This window comes from Eretmochelys imbricata, chromosome 5 (assembly GCF_965152235.1).
Source record: "Eretmochelys imbricata isolate rEreImb1 chromosome 5, rEreImb1.hap1, whole genome shotgun sequence".
NCBI lineage: Eukaryota > Metazoa > Chordata > Testudines > Cheloniidae > Eretmochelys > Eretmochelys imbricata.
The window spans coordinates 33791018-33812329 of NC_135576.1; the positions used below are offsets into that span (position 1 = coordinate 33791018).

Genomic DNA, 21312 nt, shown 5'->3' on the forward strand with positions numbered 1-21312 from the left:
GAATTTAGCAAGATTCAAAGATGGATTGGACATTTATATGAATAATAAGAATATCCAGAGTTAAAATAGTTAATGCTACAAAAATATATTGAAAGGGAGATAAAACCTACTGTTTCCCATCTTAAATAACAGAGAGTAGGATGAGACCTTCATGCTGGGAACAAAATATCCAACACCTGCCTAATATGAGGTTTTTTTAACTTCCCTCTGAAGCATCTGGTGCCAGCCACCGTTGGAGCCAGGATGCTAAAATAGATAGACCCTGAGTCTGATCCAGTATAGTAATTCCTATGTCCCTATATATCTGATCTAATAAGACCCTAGTTCACTCTTTCTCCACCTACCTTTGTGTGGGAGAAGGCCACTGTATTACAAGTGCTTTTTGTTATATATCTTTATTATTCTTCTACTAATCCCTCCAAAATCATTAATGCCATTTCAGCAAGACCAGCCAAATAAATCAAATCTGTAGTTTGCAGTCCAAGCCATGCTGGAGGTATGTTGAGTCAAAAAAGTTAAGAACATATTGAAAGAATTGATAGGAAACATTTGACATATCATTGGCAAGATTCTCTGGTGCATTGAGGCTACTTTGTGCTGCATCCTGGCTCTAAAACGTGTTTACATGGCTCAGTAAGGATCAGAGCAGTGTAAGGGTGAACATCCAGTGATATAAACTAGACAAACAAAAACTTGTGCAAGATATGATCAGTGTACACATTTAAATAAATGATTGGTTAATCAAGGAGTCTTTTCTGTTATTTATTTTCTAAATTCTCAACTTTTTTATTATTTATTTGCATCTGCTTTATATGATATAGAAAAATCTGCTTTTATGAAGGTCTCATGGATCATCTGAAACCTCTTAAAACATAAAGCTTTATAAAAATGGATGCTGGCTTACATATGTACATATATATAGGACCATTTTCCTAACTTTGGATAATATGGAAATTTGGAGTTTGGAAAACTGGTGTTACCTGTACTACAGTTATGCGAAATTACTCTATGGCACTTGTTTGTAATAATATTATTTTATTCAAGAACTCAGAATCCCTCTTTTTCATATCCAACTGTGTTCTCTTACAACCAATGCCCTATTTCCCAAACCACTTGTCACCTCACGGGCCAAGTTTAGTTTTGATGATATACTCTTAAGAGCATCAGCAGAGATTCTAAAGATGGATGAACTAAAGAGATTCCATTTAATTTGGCACTGAAAATTGGTAGACAAGGCTCTAATCAAATAACAGTTTTTTCAATATTGGATAGAAACATTTCCTGAAGTCTCAATTTCAAATGAAGGACTAGGCAAGGGCTTCTTCTCAGAAAAGATAGTGATCAGATAACATTATCTATCAAGGTATTTCTGACCTGGGCTGCTTACAACACTAGAAACAATATGAATTGCTCTCCTTTTATTGCTCTGAGACATCCCAAATGGCTCGGTCAGGGGCACCAAAATCTTCCAAAAATATGAGAAAGCAGATGGCTATAAAAATTCAGACTAAAATCTGCTTTGCCTCCTGCTTCAAGTAAAGAAGAAGCAGAAATTACCCCACAGATGTTTAAGTTGTGCACCCCCTTCCAAATAAACAGTACAAAAAAGGCTAACTGATCTCTGCTGACGTCAAACAATAAAAGCAGTTTCTCAGCACTGGCAAGCTAGACAAGCCTGAGGGTTTTTATTGTAAATCCCAGTGGCCTGACATCACTCACTGGGATGGTGCATGTGGAAGGAGTTCTCTCTCCACCATGGCAGCAATATCCGCCTGAAAGGGATTTTTAAAGCCCCGTGGGTTATGTCACTTGCGCCAGTGGTGGATGGTGAGATCTCTCAGGATGGCAGCTATACAAGCCTGAGAGAAGTGAGCTGCCATCTCAGCAGCCTCCCATCACTCATTCTGATGGTAGCGGGTCAGTTGGGATTCCTTGGTGGCCTCCGGGGAAATAGTTTAAAAGATTTTGGGTCACGTCAGTGTATCACTTGACAACAGTGGGTATAAAAAGTGGGAGGGTGGGAGAGGTTGCTTTGTTTTTAATTTTTAGTTCACAAGGATGGAAGTGCAAGGGATAAAGGGAGTTTTTCTGTAAGTCTGTTTGCATGTGAAACTTACAATGGAGTTGAGGTTGCCTGGTTTTAATTTTTTTTCCTCCTGTATGAGCTGTGGTGTTTTATTGAAGACAAAAGGGAAAAAATTAAAAGCAGACAGCTCCAGCTCTGTTGTAAATTTCACATGCAATCAAACAGACTTGAAGAAAGCTGTCCCTTTCCCCACCAACCTGGCTATCATTTGAGGATTGCACTTAGATACACCATATCCTCCCACACCCCACATTTTTATATTCACTGATCTTTTAAGATAGAAATTGGCTTCTGAAGCAAAATCCTCCATTAAATAGTATCTTGGCATGCAGACTTTAGAAGGGTTTACAATAGGGGGAAAGACTTTGCTCCACTGCAAACACTTGCAAAAAAACCTGCAAGTAGAATTGTGGCTGACGTTTCATCAGTGAGAGAAAGTTTTCTGGCTACAAAATGGAACCAAAGAAGCCACGCTTTCAAAGTAAAGCCCCAAGCCTTCAAATACTTATGCACGTGAGTAACTTTTCAAATGTGAGTAGACCCATTAAGTTGGGACTTCTCACATGTTTAAATGTTTGCAGGATCAGGGCCTAAGTCTGGATGGCCACTTAAACTACAGTTTCCATATATAAAAGCCGTAGAACAAACAAATAAAAATAGAGCTAATATTGCATGTTAACTGTCATCACTGTGATTGGTTTACTTGTATGTTATATCCTTTCCCCCCAGTCTTCCTCTTTTCTTTGTCTCTTTAGATGGTAAGTTCTTTGAGACAGGGCTATGTCTTCCTACATGTTTGCACATTGTACAGCACAAACATTAAATAATAGTAATTTAGGGAATGTCAGTAGAACTTTGCTTTATATTGGTTACTCTGCTATCTATTTGCACCAATGAATTCTCTGTGTCAGACTGATCTACTTTGAAGCGGAGTAAAATCATCTGTATGAATCTTATTCCTACAGGAAAGGAATAATAATAAAAAGTTAAATTTTCTTCTTGAGTACTTACAACATGTGTGCAACAACCAATGAAATATATGGGACTTGCTCACACATATTTAAAGGGAAAATATTACCCTAAATCTTTATAGAAAACAATAGGCACCATGAAGATAAATATTACTCAGCAAAATTAGTGCTGCCATGCAGACTGTTTCAGTCTTGACGGAACGTTTTTCATAGTACAACTGTGATAGTAGACCAGCCTGTAGCCAGCATTATAAATAAAATGTTTAAGTCTTCATTAGAGTGTGGACGTTCCCAAAGTAATTCCTGTTTTGCTGCTGTGTCAAAAATCAAGATTTTGGCTGAATTCTCTTTTTGGATGCATGAAACACATAAATTTTCTAAGGAGTTAACTTAAGTCTGGACTGCACATAGAAGTTGCATCAGTTTAACTAAAGGAATGATGTTGCACCGATTTAGTTAAAGTAGTGCAACTTTATGTGTGGATACACATCATCAGCTAAACAAAGGTAAACCTGTTTGAAAATGATGAAAGAGTGTCCACAATAAACTGCACCAATTTAATTAAATCAGTGCAATATCATATCTTTAGTTAAGCAGGTGCAACTTCTATTTACAGCCCAGACCTATGTTAAGGATTTGCTAGGGCTCAATCAGTTGACTTAAGCAATGCAAAAAAAAAAATTATGAAATGTTTTTGACGAGCTCTAACCTCAATACACCCCAGGGCAACAGCATTGCAAAACTCTGTATCTGACTCTAGGGTACTACTGGATCCAGCTGATTTTTGACAACCATCCCTTAAATTATAATTGCTAAACGGAGAACAAATATAGCTGCTCCTTCTGCACCAATAAAATTAGTACACATCCTGGCATGACGGGGTCACAGAACCCTGGATCTGGCACCTCAATTTTTGGTTTCATCCCTCCTAATTCTACTGCACAAATATAGAAGCAATTCCTATGAAGGCGGAAAAAAAGTCTGTACCCAACACATCCCAGTATGATGGCACTGCAAATACCCAGATCTGTCCAGTTGTGGGTCCCACTTCAAAAAGTCCATTGCTTAAAAAGAGAACAAGTGTGACTGCTCCTGCTCCTACTCCCTCAACAACAAAAATACAAAATAAAATACCCAGGCTCCAATGGATCCCAGTACAATAGTACCAAAGAGCTTGAATCTAGCACCTGAGCCCTTCCAGTTTTTTGTTCCAATCTTCAAAGTTCCACTTAATAGATTTTTAGCTTTAGCTGCTCCAGCTGCACCTTACAAATCTAAACACTGGTATGCCCCAGTAAATCAGCACTGCAAAAACTTGGATCTGGCATCTGAGTCCTTGCAGAACCTGCCAAATGTTGGCCACAAACCCAGAAGTTGTACTGTCAAATCTGAAAACAAGTGTTCCTACTATTTCACCAAAAAAATCAGGACACATCCCATTCTGGTACAAGAAAGTTGCAAACATTCTAATTTGGCACCCATATCTACCTGGTCTTGTTAACTTTTTGGCAGTATGGCCCCATTTTTACCATCTAAACAATTCCTTCTAGCCCTTCCGAATAATCCAGATCTCAGTGTGTCATGGTACCACAGAACCACACAAACATGTATCCAGCAACTGAATCTGTCAAGGTTCACCTGGTTTTGGCAGGGAAGACCCAAATCGTATTATTACTAACCAACTGCATTTGAGTCTTCCTTTACAGGAATTCTTCTATACCTTTAGCAACATAGTATGTTCTTGGCTATAACATATATATGTCAATCTCTCCGGTTACCGTGGTGAAGTAAAAAAATTCACTCCACTTTTAGAGATATTAGTGGTTATCCCTTCGCTTCATGCATCATTATATAATGCCTGCATTTGTAATTTTCACTCCATGCATCTGAAGAAGTTGTGGTTTACCCACAAAAGCTTATGTCCAAATAAATCTGTTAGTTTTTAAGGTGCCACCAGACTCCTTGTTGTTTTGTGAATACAGAATAACATGGCTACCCTCTGATAGTGGTTCTAATGGCATTCATTGTAGAAAGTGAACCACAACATGCATAGGTGCTGGAACTGGGGCTGCTGGGGGTGCCTAGCTTGAAGTGGTTTCCATCATATACAAGGTTTATAGTTTTGTTCAATGACTTTCAGCACTCCCATTATAAAAATTGTTCCAGCACCCCTGTCAACATGTTGGAATATGGATTATTTTGGTTGACTAGGAAAAGCTGCACATCCACCACATTTAGATCAGGGGTGGTCAACCTGAGCCTGAGAAGGAGCCAGAATTTACCAATGTACATTGCCAAAGAGCCACAGTAATACGTCAGCAGCCCCATATCAGCTCCCCCTTCCCCTGCCCGCTCCCAGCACCTCCCACCCACCAGCAGCCCCCCGATCAGTGCCTCCCCCTCCCGATCAGCTGTTTCATGGCATGCAGGAGGCTGGGGATTGGGGGGGTGGAGGAGTGAGGGCACAGTGGCTCAGGGGAGGGGGCAGGAAGGGGTGGAGTGGGGTCAGGGCTTGTGGCAGAGCCAGGGGTTGAGCAGTGAGCACACCCCCAACATTGGAAAATTGGCACCTGTAGCTCCAGCCCTGGAGTCAGTGCCTATACAAGGAGCCGCATATTAATTTCTGAAGAACCACATTTGGCTCCGGAGCCACAGGTTGGCCACCCTTGGTTTACATGGTAAAACTGGAGTTTGTAGCCAAAACTTAGCTTGATCTAGCAGGATCCAGGCACTAAATCGGGATATTTGTAATGAAGTTGCTTCCAGATGCATCAGGGTCTGAATTGTTTGTATAAGACAAGCATTCTTTTGTTCTCTGTTTATGACATTTAATTAGGAGAGGAATAGGCCCAAAAATTCCTAGGTGCCAATTTGCAACAATTTGTAGTGCATTTGCACTACACTATGTCAGAGTCTGGGATTTTTTGATACACCAAGAATCCCTGGACGTCTGTATTTTACAATTTAGGGGCTTAGATGTAAAAAATCGGAAGGATCCATTCCAGGTAGCTCCCTGCCTGGTATCCCTCCCCACCCTCTTTGCCTTTGACTTTGCCATTCCCCCTCCCCCTCCCCCTCCCCACGTCCCGCGCTTGCCGGAAGGTAGCTGATGATTGGCGCCTTCGCGTTTCCTCTCTGGGCGGAGGAGTTTTGACCCTAGGAGGCCGCCGTTTCGCAGGGGTTCTGGCACTGCTGTCATGGCGGCGGCGTTGTCAATGTCAGCGGCTCGGAGGCAGCTTGTGAGGGGGAGAGGAGCGCTCGCTGCCTGCCTGACTGCGGCCAGGTAATGGGGGCCCCGGACACCCCTCCCGGCCCGGAGGGCGGGGTATGACTGGCTTCGGCCGCGGGCCCTGCGGCCCATTGGTGTCAGCGGGGTGGGCAACGGGGCGGCTGTTTTCGGGGGATAACGGGCGCTTGCTCCGTCCCCACCTCCCTCCCCGCCGGAGAGAGCGAGCACCCCCTTGGGGGTTCGTGTAACCGGCGCTCGCAGCCCCTGTGCTGGGGAGGGTTTCTCGGGGCCTTTCCCATTCCTCCCTCCCCGGGCCCCTGCAGGGGCTTGTGTCGCCGCAGCCCGGGCTTACCAGGGGCCTGGCCCCCAGCGCTGCTGAAATACAGGCCCAAGGTGCCCAGTTTCTGAGGGCGATGGCCTCTTGCCGAGGTGTGAGGGAGACAGAAAGTGGTGGTGGTTTTTATTCTGCCCCCCTGGTATGATCCCTCTGCCCTCCTGCAGTGCTTTTGCTTTATCGTCACCCTTCTGGTGTTACAGATCAAATATAGGTTTCAGAGTAGCAGCCGTGTTAGTCTGTATCCGCAAAAAGAAAAGGAGTACTTGTGGCACCTTAGAGACTAACAAATTTATTTGAGCATAAGCTTTCGTGAGCTACAGCTCGCTTCATCGGATGCATTCAGTGGAAAATACAGTGGGGAGATATATATACACAGAACATCAAATATAGTGGCTGTTCACCTGGGCCCTTCCTCTGGCCCCCTCAACAAGTTGTTGATTAGTTAATGGTTGCAAAATGTCTTGAAGGCTGAAAGCTTTGTAAGACTTCTGTGTTATTGTTTATTAAGCCAGAGGCCTTAGGCTTGGTGATCTAAACCAGTAGTTCCCAACAAGGGTGGTACGTGTATTCCTGGGGGTATGCAGAGGTCTCCCAGGGGGTACTCAACTCATCTAGATCAGTGTTTCTTAACCTGGGAGCTACAAGCAGAACAGTTGCTCAGGACCCCATGCCACAGGGCTAAGTTACATGTTTCAGCCCCGGGGTGGTGGGACTTGGGCTTCAGACAAGGCTCACAAGTGAAAAACAGGCTGAAGTATCACACTGAAATGTAAATACAGTATTTATATTCCAGTCAATCTATTTTATAATTATATGGGGAAAAATGAGAAAGTAATCAATTTTTCAGTTATAGTGTGCTGTGACACTTTTGTATTTTTATGTCTGATTTTGTAAGGAAGTAGTTTAAGTGAGGTAAAACTTGGGCTATGGGAGACAAGTCAGACTCCTGAACAAGGCATAGTAGCCTGTAAAGGTTGAGAACCACTGATCTAAACATCAGGCTTGAGATGTATAAACACCGTCAGACCAAAGTTTCTTATCTTGGTGCCCTTTCTCCTTCCTCAGTGGAGAAAATGAGTTCCATGCGGCTCACTGCAAGGGAGGTTTCTCTCCAGAGGTATCTCAAAAACAAAAAGAGCCTCTGTGGAACATCAAGGACCAATGGTCTTTTTTGGATGAGTGTACTTGGTCGTATTAACCGTGTCTCTTTCTCCCTCTGTTGTTTTGGTACTCTGGTTGTCCTTTTACTTGGTGTCCTCCTCCTTGAGGTGACAGCAATTCAACACTGTGTAAAATGATTCCTGTATCTGTTGTGAAATTCTTTAGAATCCTAGAATATCAGGGTTGGAAGGGACCTCAGGAAGTCATCTAGTCCAACCCCCTGCTTTAGAATCTGTTAATATGAACTTGACTTTATTAATTCCTATGCACAAAGGTCAAACATCAGTTAAAATAACGTGTAGCAAGAGATTCTAAAATAAAGATAGCACTGAAAAAGCCTTTTGTTTAATACTAAATGCTTGAGGTTTTTATTTAACAATGCAAAATGACCTTTGTTTATACTTAAGAAGAAGAAAGATGGTGGATAGTGCACTGGCTAAGTTCAATTCTCTTCTCTGCCTTTAACTTCCTGTATGTGACCTTTGGCAAGTCACTTGGTCTCTTCAGTCTCCTATCTTCAAAATACACCTCTACCCCGATATAATGGAACAATATAACACGGATCTGGATATAACGCGGTAAAGGGGGGCGCTCTGGGGGGCGCGGCTGCACGCTCCGTGGATCATCAGCTAGTTCGATATAAGATTTGTTGGCTCCCAAGGACAGCATTATAACGGGGTTGAGGTGTAGTACTTTCCTACCTCACAGGGTTGTTTTGCAGACGTGATGCACTCAGTTACTGTGGTAATGGTGGGGGGAGTCATATAAGTAAAAATGGAAAATAGAACCTTTATTCTGTGAGGAGCTCAGGGTTTGCAATACTTTATGGTACACAGTTCATTGCATGACCATGGGTTGCTAAGTGCACATAGAGCCCCATTAACTTTCTGGGGCTCTGCATGAGCGCAGCAGTTGACTCACCGGTGTACAATGAATTGGAGGATCAAGGCTTGATTCTGAATGATTTTAAGGTTGAGTTTAAACACCCACAATCAAGGAAATTCTGAGTTCAGCCTGAAACAGCATTCATGTTTTTTATATATATTTAGACCCAGCAGAACACAGGGTATCAGAGTCCCAGAAGATTCAGGACCCCCATAATTCTTCACAAATAAATTGACATTAGAGCATGCAGCTTCAGAGATATCAAGTTGTGACTATTTTCTGTCCTGAGTTTTTAAAAAACCCTGAAGTTTATTTTATCTTGTTAAATCAAGTGGCAGTTAAGTAGAGTAAGAGGAAAGTGGAATGCATGTGACAAGCTTATTGGAGCAAATTACGTAAAGATTCCTCAGGAGCCCAGAAAAGTGATGCTGGAAGCAGGGCCTGCTCTTGACCAAATGACACCCCAGGCGAGGAGTGTCTTCAGCATGTCCCCCGCCCATTTGTTAAACTTTTGAATACCTTATATTTTATTTTGTAGCCCATTTCACAACTTTGATGCATAATTTATCCCTGTCATTGAAGACTGACTGGCAATGCCCCACCCCTCATATACCCACAACGGGATGGCTGATAACATTCTTGGAAGTTTGAGGAAAATGTAGTTCTCAGAAACTCTGGAAGGTTCCACAAGATTCTGCAAAGGTCCAGAACATTCTAGGAGGTTAATGAAAATGAATCTACATACGGAATACCTGAAACATTTTACTTGAAACATTCTATTTTCCCTTTTGTTGCTAACAACAAAAATAGGACCCTGAATTGGCATCCCCCAAGCCTGGCACCCCAGGCGGTTGCCTGCCCCTAAATCCAGCCATAGTTGGAAGAACTTACACTTTAGTGGTGGTAGTTGTGAAAATTTTACTCTGCTGTTTTACCCCGTAATCCTTTTTTACATAAGTGTATGTGTGGGTGTAGTGGTGGAACCTCCTAGAAATAGCATTTCTTAATTGAAATATTTTAGCATTGTGGTCAAATGCCACCCAAACAGTTGAATCAAAAATATCTCAGCTGTAGGAATTTAACAGCAGGTGCATTCTAGTCCTGCAATGAGCTCTGCATGGGTGCATCCATGTGCCCACATACAGCAACTTTCAGGATTTTGACACACACCCCACCTGAAGAAGACAATGTGCCAGAAAGATACTGAGTTACGATGAAGTGTCAGTACACCTTCATAATGCGCTTGATTTTAAGGTGTTATATCTCAACTGTTAAACTTTGCTGCTTTTAACAAGAGAATAATGATTTGCATAGACCTTCATCTTTTTTGGTGTCTTGTATTGAAATTGTCATAAAATGAAATTTTTTGAGGACTTGGAAGAAAAATCTACAGAGACTACATTTAAACTACATTTTTTTCTAATTTTTTTTTATTCTAGTTGCAATGCTTTGGTTTTGCTTCCTCTCTCCGAAGAGATGATAGGAATTTCAGACGTCACATGATATTTACAGAAGGCGTTTTCTGCCTTGTCGCTGGATGTAACTTTTGTCTATTTAATTAGATATAGGAATAATGTAGCAGGATTTGCCAAAATCTTCAGAACCGGAGGGTGGCAAGAGTTCTGTTAAATCCTGATCATGCACTCCTTGTTTAACTAGACCTTTTCACTAAAGTAAATGAGAAGTTTTGTCCTGCATACGGGATTGGCCAGTACAGTACTTGTTTCTTTTCATGAGTCCTAGACGTATTCCCCTCGGGCTGCCTGTTGCCTTGGTTCTCTTCTTTATATATATATATATATATATATATATATATATATATATATATATATAATATTTTTTATAATTTGTACCTTTTTAGATTATGAATTCTTATCTGATGTTAGTGCAATGTGGCATTCTCCTGCTTTTCTAGTGGCTTTTACTTATATAAGAGCAGCCAATTTAATTTTGTCACCATAAACTTAAAGGAGCCTTAAAGGAACACTTACTTTTTTTTTTTAAAGGTAGTAGATGTTGTCATAAGGTCATGTGGTAACAATTGACTTGCCTGCTATATTTTGGGTCCTCAATTTAACTCTACCATTCAGAGTTGGCCAAGTCTTAGAGAAAGTGTTTGCTATAAGAAATGTTAAATAGGATAGCTTAATATCCTATTCTGGAATAATTAGTTGGTTGAGCATTCAGATACCATGATGCTGGTTCCTCTATAAGGGACACACTTAGGTGGACTCTGGAACCTTGGATTCAGTTCCTAGCAAGGTTGATATCACCCTTCATCTTTCACTGGCAGAAAAATGGTATACCTTGCAGTTTATTGTGTGGGGATCTCTTTTGGATGAGAATTTAAACTGAGATCTTATCTGCTCTGCATGGATTCTGAAGTGTCATAGCACTTTTGGTAAGAATATGGGTATGTCATTGTCCTTGGTTTAAAAAGTGTTCCAGGCCTTACTAGGGCCACTGCCATTTCACTAAAGGGTAGTGTTCTTGTCAAGAGATCCCTGAATAAGATGCTAGAATTTTAAGTTATGAGGGTATTTGAATGATTGGCTTGATGGTCTTGTAGCAGCACGATGCGTTCTCTTATCCAAGTTCAAAATAGGATTTGATCCATACTGATAGAGGCTTGATGCAGTACAAAAGCAACTGATGTGCCTAGATTATATAAAGAGAATTTCTCTGATAGTTTGAATTGAAGCTGTCTAGAATTAGAGTGAGTACCTTCAAACATCAGGCTCATTTGCAGTGGCCTAAACGAATCTTACAGTCTTGTGTGCATGAAGTTTCTGCTGTTTCTCTCAGTTTTTGAGCAGGATAATGTGGGTGTCATCTGAGTTCGAAAATTATTCTTGGGGTCATTTTCCAGTAATTTGATGAGAAGTTCTCCTCTGGATTCTCCAGATGACCTTGATTGTTACTTATATTATGACCCCAGTTGAAGTGGTTTACCATGCCAAGGCAGTTAAGTACTTTGCAAAACATGTGCCATATTTGAACTTCTCAACTATGTTGACCTAATAATTGAAAGCACAAGGTGGAGGAGGGATGACAAGTATTTGCTTTTTGCTTAAAAGAATTGAATGAGAGCAATATTTCTGACTTGTGTAGGCAGGAAATGCCAGTGCATGGATGCTAAATTCCTGAGTCAGTGGGCACTCATGGCATTTTTTGGTTAGTGGTGAGCCAAACAGGCAAGCAGCAGATGACTTGAGCTAATATGCTGACACAGAGGACATAGGAGTGACTACATTAGAATTGCTTAGATCAATGTTTTGAAGGTTAGTACTCTAACTAGTAATGCAAGTGCAATCCACATTTCTATTTCTAAAATAAACACACTCTCTCTTTTTTCATGATGTATTTCAGGTCAGAGTGGAAAACTGTTGCCTTCCATGTCAGAAGTAATCGATTTCATGTTCAACATCTAGTAACATGCATCCTACAATGTCAGATTGTCCTTTAACATTTTTCTTTAATTTCTGACAGCTACAGTGTGCTGTGGTGGATAGATGATCTTTCTTGAATGATGTATTACCTGCCAGGCATAATTTTGTTGTAAGGATGTTATGAATATGATTGCTAGTATTGGAGTAGTACATCATAAGTACTTACTCGACTATCAGTATGTGAAAACAGAGATGTATTTATGGAGGTGGTGTGGCAGAAATTCTCCAAACCTGTCATTAAATGCACGCTTTGTGTCCAAGCAAAATAGGAAACCCAGAGTAGTAGTTGAATCTTGTTCTTGAGTTTGTATGTATTGTAGATATATGTTCACAATAATTAGAAACCAGTCTTGAGAACATAGAAGAATGACAGAGAAAAGAAGCCCAACAGATCTGTTCATTTCCTATCTTGCTCCTTTGCCAATTGCACAGGGAGAGCATGGTAATGAATATAAAAGGTAAGGTAATCCCTTAAATTTGTTTCCATAAACATACTTATCAGATAATTTCATTGTTTTTGTTTGTTAGTTTAATGGAACACTGAGTGAATAAAGTGGATTGCGTTGAATGAGCTTCAGAGATCTGGAGCTTGGTAGACCATAGAACTGTGAAAATTATCTGGTGGTATACCAGAATATGAGCAGGCTTAACTCTCCCACCCCATTTTTCTCTCTCTCTCCCCATTCTTTTCTCTCTGCATCTAGTCTGTCTCACTTCTTAGTTTATCCAGTTTAGAAGTTGAAGAAAGAATCCATTTACATAACCCTCCAATGTACAAACACTTCCAGAGATGTGGTTTCCAAAATCAGACTAATTAGCAATATGCATTTCTAGTTATTTTCTAGGCTAGAACAGTTCTTATGCCTAGGATTTTTGAGCAAACTGGAGTGACAGATTTAAAAATCTGCTTATCTGCTCATTACTAGTGCTTGTTTGAATATATTTTATGTGGCTGTATGTATACATAAAAACTAACCCTTGGAACTGGTGAAAACAACAGAGTCCTTGTGGCATCTTAGAAACTAACAAATTTATTTGGGCATCAGCTTTCGTGGGCTAAAACCCACTTCATCAGATGCATAGAGTGGAAAAATACAGTAGGCAGGTATAAATATACAGCATTTGCTGAAAAGATGGGAGTTACCTTAAGAACATAAGAACGGCCCTACTGGGTCAGACCAAAGGTCCATCTAGCCCAGTATCCTGTCTTCCAACAGTGGCCCTTGCCAGGTGCCCCAGAGAGAATGAACAGAACAGGCAATCATCAAGTGATCCATCCCCTGTCGCTCATTCCCAGCTTCTGGCAAACAGAGGCTACGGACATTTATTCCTGCCTTACCAAGTGGTGGGTCAGTGCTAACGAGCCAATTCAATCAGGGTGGATATGGCCCATTCCCAACAGTTAACAAGAAGGTGTGAGTATCAACAGATGGAAAATTACTTTTTGTAGTGACCCAGTCACTCCCAGTCTTTATTCAGGCCTAATTGATGGTGTCAAGTTTGCAAATTATTTCCAGTTCTGCAGTTTCTCATTGAAGTCTGTTTTTGAAGTTTTTTTTTGTTGAAGAATGGCCACTTTTAAGTCTATTATTGAGTGTCCAGGGAGATTGAAGTGCTCTCCTACTGGTTTTTGAATATTATGATTCCTGATGTCTGATTTGTGTCCATTTATTCTTTTGCGTAGAAACTGTCCAGTTTGGCCAACATACATGGGAGAGGGGCATTGCTGGCACATGATGGCATATATCACATTGATAGATGTGCAGGTGAACGAACCCCTGATGGTGTGTATGGCTGATGTGGCTATGTCCTGTGATGGTGTCCCTTGAATAGATATGCAGACAGAGTTGGCAATGGGGTTTGTTGCAGGGTTTGGTTCCTGGGTTAGTCTTTTTGTTGTGTGGTGTGTAGTTGCTGCTGAGTATTTGCTTCAGGTTGGGGGGCTGTCTGTAAGCGAGGACTGGCCTGTCTCCCAAGGTCTGTGAGAGTGATGGATCCTCCTTCAGGATAGGTTGTAGATCCTTGATGATGCATTGGAGAGGTTTTAGTTGAGGGCTGTAGATGATGGCTAATGGTGTTCTGTTCTGTTCTTTGTTGGGCCTGTCCTGTAGTAAGTGACTTCTGGGTGCCCTTTTGGCTCTGTCAACCTGTTTCTTCACTTCACCATTGTATTGTTTCTTCACTTCACCATTGTATTGTATACCATTGTGGGTATTGTAGTTGTAAGAACACTTGATAGAGATCCTGTAGGTGTTTGTCTCTGTCTGAGGGATTGGAGCAAGTGTGGTTGTATCTTAGGGCTTGGCTATAGACAATGGATTGTGTGGTGTGGTCTGGATGAAAGCTGGAGGCATGTAGGTAAGTATAGCGGTCAGTAGGTTTCCAGTATAGGGTGGTGTTTATGTGACCATCACTTAGTTGCACTGTAGTGTCTAGGAAGTGGATCTCTTGTGTGGACTGGTCCAGGCCGAGGTTGATCGTGGGGTGGAAATTGTTGAAATCCTGGTGGAATTCCTCAAGGGCCTCCTTCCCATGGGTGCAGATGATGATGTCATCAATGTAGCGCAAGTAGAGTAGGGGCATTAGGGGATGAGAGCTGAGGAAGCGTTGTTCTAAGTCGGCCATTAGAATGTTGGCATACTGTGGGGCCATGCGGGTACCCATAGCAGTGCCGCTGACTTGAAGGTATAAATCGTCCCCAAATCTGAAATAGTTGTGGGTGAGGACAAAGTCACAAAGCTGAGTCACCAGGTCTGCCATGACATTATCAGCAATACTGTTCCTGACAGCTTGTAATACACCTTTGTGTGGAATGTTGGTGTAGAGAGCTTCTACATCCATAGTGGCTAGGATGGTGTTTTCTGGAAGATCACCGATGGATTGTAGTTTCCTCAGGAAGTCAGTGGTGTCTCGAAGATAGCTCGGAGTGCTGGAAGTGTAGGGCCTGAGGAGAGAGTCCACATAGCCAGACAATCCTGCTGTCAGGGTGCCAATGCCTGAGATGATGGGGCGTCCACGATTCCCAGGTTTATGGATCTTGGGCAGCAGATAGAATACCCTTTGTCAGGGCTATAGGGGTGTGTCTGTGTAGATTTGTTCCTGTGCTTCTTCAGGGAGTTTCTTGAGTAGATGGTGCCGTTTCTTTTGGTAACCCTCAGTGGAATCAGAGGGTAATGGCCTGTAGAATGTGGTGTCAGGGAGTTGCCTAGCAGCCTCTCTTTCATACTCCAATCTGTTAATGATGACTACAGCACTTCCTTTGTCAGTCTTTTTGATAATGTCAGAGTTGCAGTAATTTGTGTGGGTTTAGGTGCCCAAGTATGAAAATTTTGACCAGACTTGTTAATTGATTTGGCCAAGGTTACAGAGTGAGTCAGTAGCAAAATAACTCACGTTGCCTAGCTCAGAATTCTGTGCTCTCAATTCTGTTAAGACATGCTTCCTTTCAGATATAAAAACTTCTGTGCCAAATATTATTTTTTCATTTGGAAAACAGATTTTTTTTTTCACTCTTGTGTTTAATGAAGCTTTGTTTTGTTTGCTTTCTTGTTTGTACTCCAGTATTACCTGTCATGTTGGCACACCTCTTAAAATAGTGTTAGTTAATTTGTGCTTCTCCAGTTATCTGGAATGACTATAATGGCAAACAAATCACTAAGTACTGAAGTTCTAGAAGTAGTGACATCGTTTTTTCTTAACTGTGACATAGTGGATTTGTAACAATATTTTGACTCTGGAAGGTAATACTCACTCAAAAGGTAACAGAAATCATAAATCATAGGGTAGGACAAATTTTTATTCCAATTTCTCTTTTAAAATATGGATTTTTATTTTTATATATAAAAATAACACATCACAGCAAGAAAAATGTTTGTTTGCTTTCTCCCTAATGGAGTTACCTCAGCACACCCAGAACTAAGCCTAGGTAGGCTAACTGTGGCTGAGATATGCCTGTGCACATCTTGCAGTTGGATGTTTGATACTGTGGTTGTAAAGTAGATCTTGGGGAACAGAGTCATTGATAGTTTACGCACAGAGAGAATAGTGTTTATACAGTGCCTAGTGCGTAGTGGAGACCTGTACCAGAATACAAATAACTAGTGATAAGCAATCAATTGACATGTCATTCTCTGATAGTCGGCAGATGAATCATATTCATTACTCGTGTCCTCTTGATATCTGGTTATTGATGGATTATTTAAATTTCTCCATAATTGGGACTTTGAGGAGATAGCCACAGGTTCTTGAATTCATTTAATATTAGATACAACTATCTTGGTTTTTACGACAATTTTTTTCTCTTAACTAATAGGTGGAAGAATATTGGAAAGGGGTATTTGGTCATTTACCATTGCTGAGATTTTTCAAATTGGGAATGACTAGCATGTTGCAGGAATTACACATCTGCATCTAGTATTAGTGTATGACAATCGCTAACCTGTTTCAGGTACAGCATGTTAGAGAAGATGTGCCATTAGATTTAGAGTGAGCATTGGGAAGCCTTTCTAAATGCAAATGTAGACATAGGCTTTGGAAATATCTACTGTGTCAATAATGCAAAAGACACATCCAAGCTTTTATTTTTATTTAAATAAGATTGTTAGAATACTGTTCTTCAGGAGAAATTCTTTTTAAATTGTTCTTTTGTCAGAGGACATAGCAGGAACAGCAGATAAAGTTAGTAATGCACCCCCAACCCCCCTTTAACTCAGATTTGGTTTACATTATGGGTATATCTGCAGTAGTTATGTGTGTCTGTAGGGGTGTCTGTGACTGACATTCTTTCCGTTTGGCATTGTCTGAGAGGAATAATAAACACTTTATATTTTCATAACATTACGTAAACTTTTAATCCTCAACTCTCTTCTGAAGGTCAAGTAGCTATCTTCCTTTGCAGTTGAGAAAATAAAGATACACAATGCCGCACAAGTCAGTGACTGGATTAAAACTGAAGAGCTGGAGCCTGGATGAGAAGCATACTACAGCCTCTGTAAGAGAGATGGGGGGCTCTTGCCACCCCAGATGGAGGGTGGGTGAGGCTCTGGTGCAGGGGGGAGCCATGCAAGGCCCCCATGTACTGGTGTTCTCAGGACTCCAGATTGCTTTATCCAGCTGTGCATGTTTGCATCCTGTATGAGACAGAACTCTGACTGAGACTTTCAGCCCATTGGCTTGGCCCCGCAACTTCCATGTTCTCTCCCATGGCACACATCTTGATCCTGATGAGCCAGGAGAGCTATTGTCCTGCTTTTGGGCAGCAAGAATGTGAGAATGCTCTACTTATGTAATTAATTCCCCCTTGTGGTAAAAGCTACATGGAAAGAAGAAGCTGTAGCCATGTTCTGACCCAGGGAATAGGGGGAACAACATGTTGAGCTTATATCTTCAGTAAAATCATAAATTCAGCTGCCAAAACTTAAAATTCTGCTGCCATTTGGCAAAATTCCAAAGACTTTTAGGGGAAGTGGAATCCCAGCGTATGCAGGGCCCTGATGATAGAAGTTAGTGGCGATGGTAGAACACCTTTTATGTCATCTATTTTACTTTCTTGGTAGTAGAAATTTTTCCAATCAGTCTATTTTCTAGTGCTCTTTGTATACTAAATCTTAAATGACTCTTGTATTGGGGTTTCTATCACTTTTTTGGAGGAACTATTTCATAGACAGATAAATCTGACCAGAAGGAGATCTAACTCTTTTCTGGCTAAATGTCCTGTTCTTAACTCCTTTCCATTACATCTAGTTGCACCTTTTTGTCTCCCTAACTATCCTTCTAGAGGAGAAGACACCAAGTTTTTAGTTGATAGTGGGAAAAATATTGCCTTTTGGGTTACAAAAATGACCTTCAATAGATGTCTTCTGTGGCTTTGGGCATTATAACTCGGTCAACTGTGGAGTCACAGTTTTCCACTGTCAATTTCAACTCCAGACAATATTTACCTCACTATGTAATCAGAAAAGCCAACTTTTTGGGTGGTACTTGGCTTCAGTGACTGGTAGGAGCTGTTGCCTCCAAAGCAATCATTTCGCAAATGTAGTTAGCATCAGAATTTTTTAATTTGATGAACTAATGGAAATTCTGAATAATTAAATGTAAAACATTTGAGAAACGAAACAGTGCTTGCTACCTCTGTAGGATGCTTTTTATGGCTCCTCACAGCATAAGACAGAATAGGCTATGGATGAGTATCTAAAATTTTTATTTTTATTGGAAATAAAAGCAAACCAACGTGATAACTGTGATTGTGTTAATACCTATGTACTCTCTCGTAACTGTCACCTAAATATGTTAAGTAGATATGGGAGTAGGACAAGGGTGGGTTAAAGTGTTCAAAATTTAAATTCTTGGCTGTGTCCTAAGTTATTTGAAAACAGCTATTGTGTTGCCACTGTATACATAATTTGTACTACAGATAAGGCATTTAGTATGGTACTACTCCAATTTTCTAAACTTTTAAATTTTCCCATTTATTTAAGTAAGCTTCAAAACAGTGTTTTACATAGCATAAATTTGTGGAAATATTAAAGAAATGGGTTCTTTCTTGCTTATGCTATTTATGTATGTGGATGAAAGGAAGACTTAATCCTGTTCATGTCTGTTTCGCTTATTTTTTATATTTAGTTTCCTGACGATGCTTTTTTGTGCACTACTGGTTCTTTAGAAACTAAAAAATGAACAGTTTTCATTTAGACTCCAGTTTTTAACATGGGGCCACTATTCCTGGAACAGTGGCAGTAGGGGGGGAAAAATCATCTTTTGCACGTACTGTTAACTTTCCTGTTATTGACTGGGTTGTGGGAATGAAAAACCATGTTTACTGTAATCCTGAGAAGCTTTACATACTTTTATAGGGAAGCTTAAACCTACTCTTAGTATAAATAGACTGAGTGAAGTCTGTGCGATGCCTTTACTCTCTGCACTATTTTATCTAGCAGTCTTAATAGATTTGGTTGAGTCCTGTGATGATTTAAACAGTTTCTTTAACAATTTTCTGAATTTACTTTACTTTCATCCTGAGACAAAAATGTGAGGAATTTCAATTTTTTTAAAGTTTTAGTTCAGTTAAGTAAAAGCAAGGCACTGTCACGTTGCTAAACGTTTTGTTTCTATAATGAGGTTCATTGTCTTCTTCTAAGAACTTAAGTCTAACTTCTTTACAAATGTGTATCTTGAGATTGCTCAGAAGTGTCATATATAGTCTTCTGTAACTAAATAAAATAGGTCCTTTGATCAATCTAGCAGGAGACAAGGTCAAAAATGAATTTCACCTTCTTAATGTATATTCAAATTTTAATATTAGAACTAAAGTTTACATCAGATGTACTTGGGGACCTGAGAGGTCTCTTTTTAAACTAAAAATATGTGTAAATTTATCTATTATGTATTTCAAGGTGACATTGTTCCTTGCTGGCCAGTATGGTATATTTATATACCATTTTGTTAACAAGCCACCTCCAGCTGCTGTAATTTATTGCTGTCTGAATCTTCCCTTGACCTGCGACTGATGTAGAGAAAGTAAATTAACTTTTGACTGTGCTAGACAGACTGTAGGCAGCCACAGAATTTGTGTGGGCAAACATTTCTTGCAGCTGTTTATAAGACTGGACTAGTAATATAGAAGTTTATTTTCATACTGAACTTTAATTCACTATTTTAAAAAATGGACTCTAAATTTAGAGTTTACTTTTAAACAAATATTTGAAGGCACATCTTTCATAAAGTTTGCGCTCCTTAATATCTGTATACCTTTCCCAGTTGCCATCTTAATATCAGTCTAACAAAGTAAAAAGCCTCCCACAAAATGCTAATGATAAAATTTGTATTAATGTACATAACAGAATGTAAATAAATATTAGGTTTTAATTGACATTTAAGTAGTCTTTTAATCTTTGATACTTCATGCACAGAAGCTCTTTGGGAGATATTAAAACAACCTAATTGAGAGGCTGTACATGATTATAGTAATAAAATAAGGCATTCTTTTTAGATATTTGAAGGCCTAATGCTAAGAAAAATGAGTGATTTAATTGTTTTTGTAATCTTTTTTTAAAACAATAATGTAGAGCTTTTTCCTGCACTAGTCTGACACTTCTGTGATGCATTCAAGGAATCTTTATATGCTCTCTGTAAATTGTTTGAAGTGCAGTTTCACAATAGTAATATTTTGTCTGAATGTAGATGGTGATGGTGTTGAAAATAAGAAGCCACAGGTTATACTCTCAATATTGTTCCCTGTGTTTTGAACTGGAATTTATAGTAAGAGTAAGCTTTGCATCCTGAGCACTAGTTTTGCCTTAGGGGTTTATTCCACTTTGGAAACTAGTCAGCATTAGCAGGTAGTCCTTTAAGGAGCTAATAGCTGCTCAAAAGCCAAGAGCATAGAGAGAGACTACAACAAGGAGAAAGAAAATATAAAGAAAAATCAAATGGGGTGGAGGAAGGGAATAATACAGTAACTAAGAGAACAGGGGACCATAAGAAAATATAGAAGATAAGCAAACTATTTATTTGGGGTTTTTGAAAATGTCTTTCAGAGTACTCTAGATTAAGCAGAAAAGCAAATAAGAAATTAGCTGTAAATAGAAAATGAGAAGGGGAAATTAAGATACATGAAGTCTGGAGAGGAAAAAGGTGGAGGAAAAATACAGTTTAATTTATCTCAAAATAAACTACAGTAAAATCACCTTATGTGCTAATAACATACAATGTATCCCTCATCTGTCTAAAGTATTAGTGTCCCAAGAGAGTAGATATTTACATGATATAATGTTCTCTGATATATATCAGGCTTGCCTTCTAAATTAGTTTTACATAATTATTATTTTCAAATGTGTCCTAGAAAGTTTGATGTATCTAGATATTTGATGTAACACTCTGTAAAACTATAATTGGAGACCCTAGCAGGAGGTAACTTGCATTGTAATTGGTTATTTGTTTCAAGCCAAAGGCAAATATGCATGATAGAAGTTAATTATTTCACAATATTGCCCACAACAAAAGAGCATTGTGATTACTCTTCGTAAAAAACAAAACAAAAAAAAAGTAATACTGTGTTATATTCTGTGTTGTCTCTAATGGCAGGTTTTAAATCTTATTGATACAGTGTAATGAGGTTAAAGATCAAAAGCAAATATGCTGCACACGCTAATGTTCCACCAGAAGTCCACCTGGAACTGTTGACTACTGTAGTCTGG

General features: G+C 39.9%; 1 protein-coding gene across 1 annotated transcript in view; it reads left to right on the plus strand.

The window, feature by feature from the left end:
• The first annotated feature begins 6184 nt into the window (after positions 1-6184).
• Positions 6185-21312, plus strand: part of NDUFS4 (NADH:ubiquinone oxidoreductase subunit S4) — a 60068-nt gene continuing 44940 nt past the window's right edge. Inside the window, exon 1 of the mRNA XM_077816836.1 lies at positions 6185-6340. Within this exon, the coding sequence (XP_077672962.1) occupies positions 6255-6340 (86 nt within the window). The 5' untranslated portion in view covers positions 6185-6254. The remainder of the gene's footprint in view (positions 6341-21312) is intronic.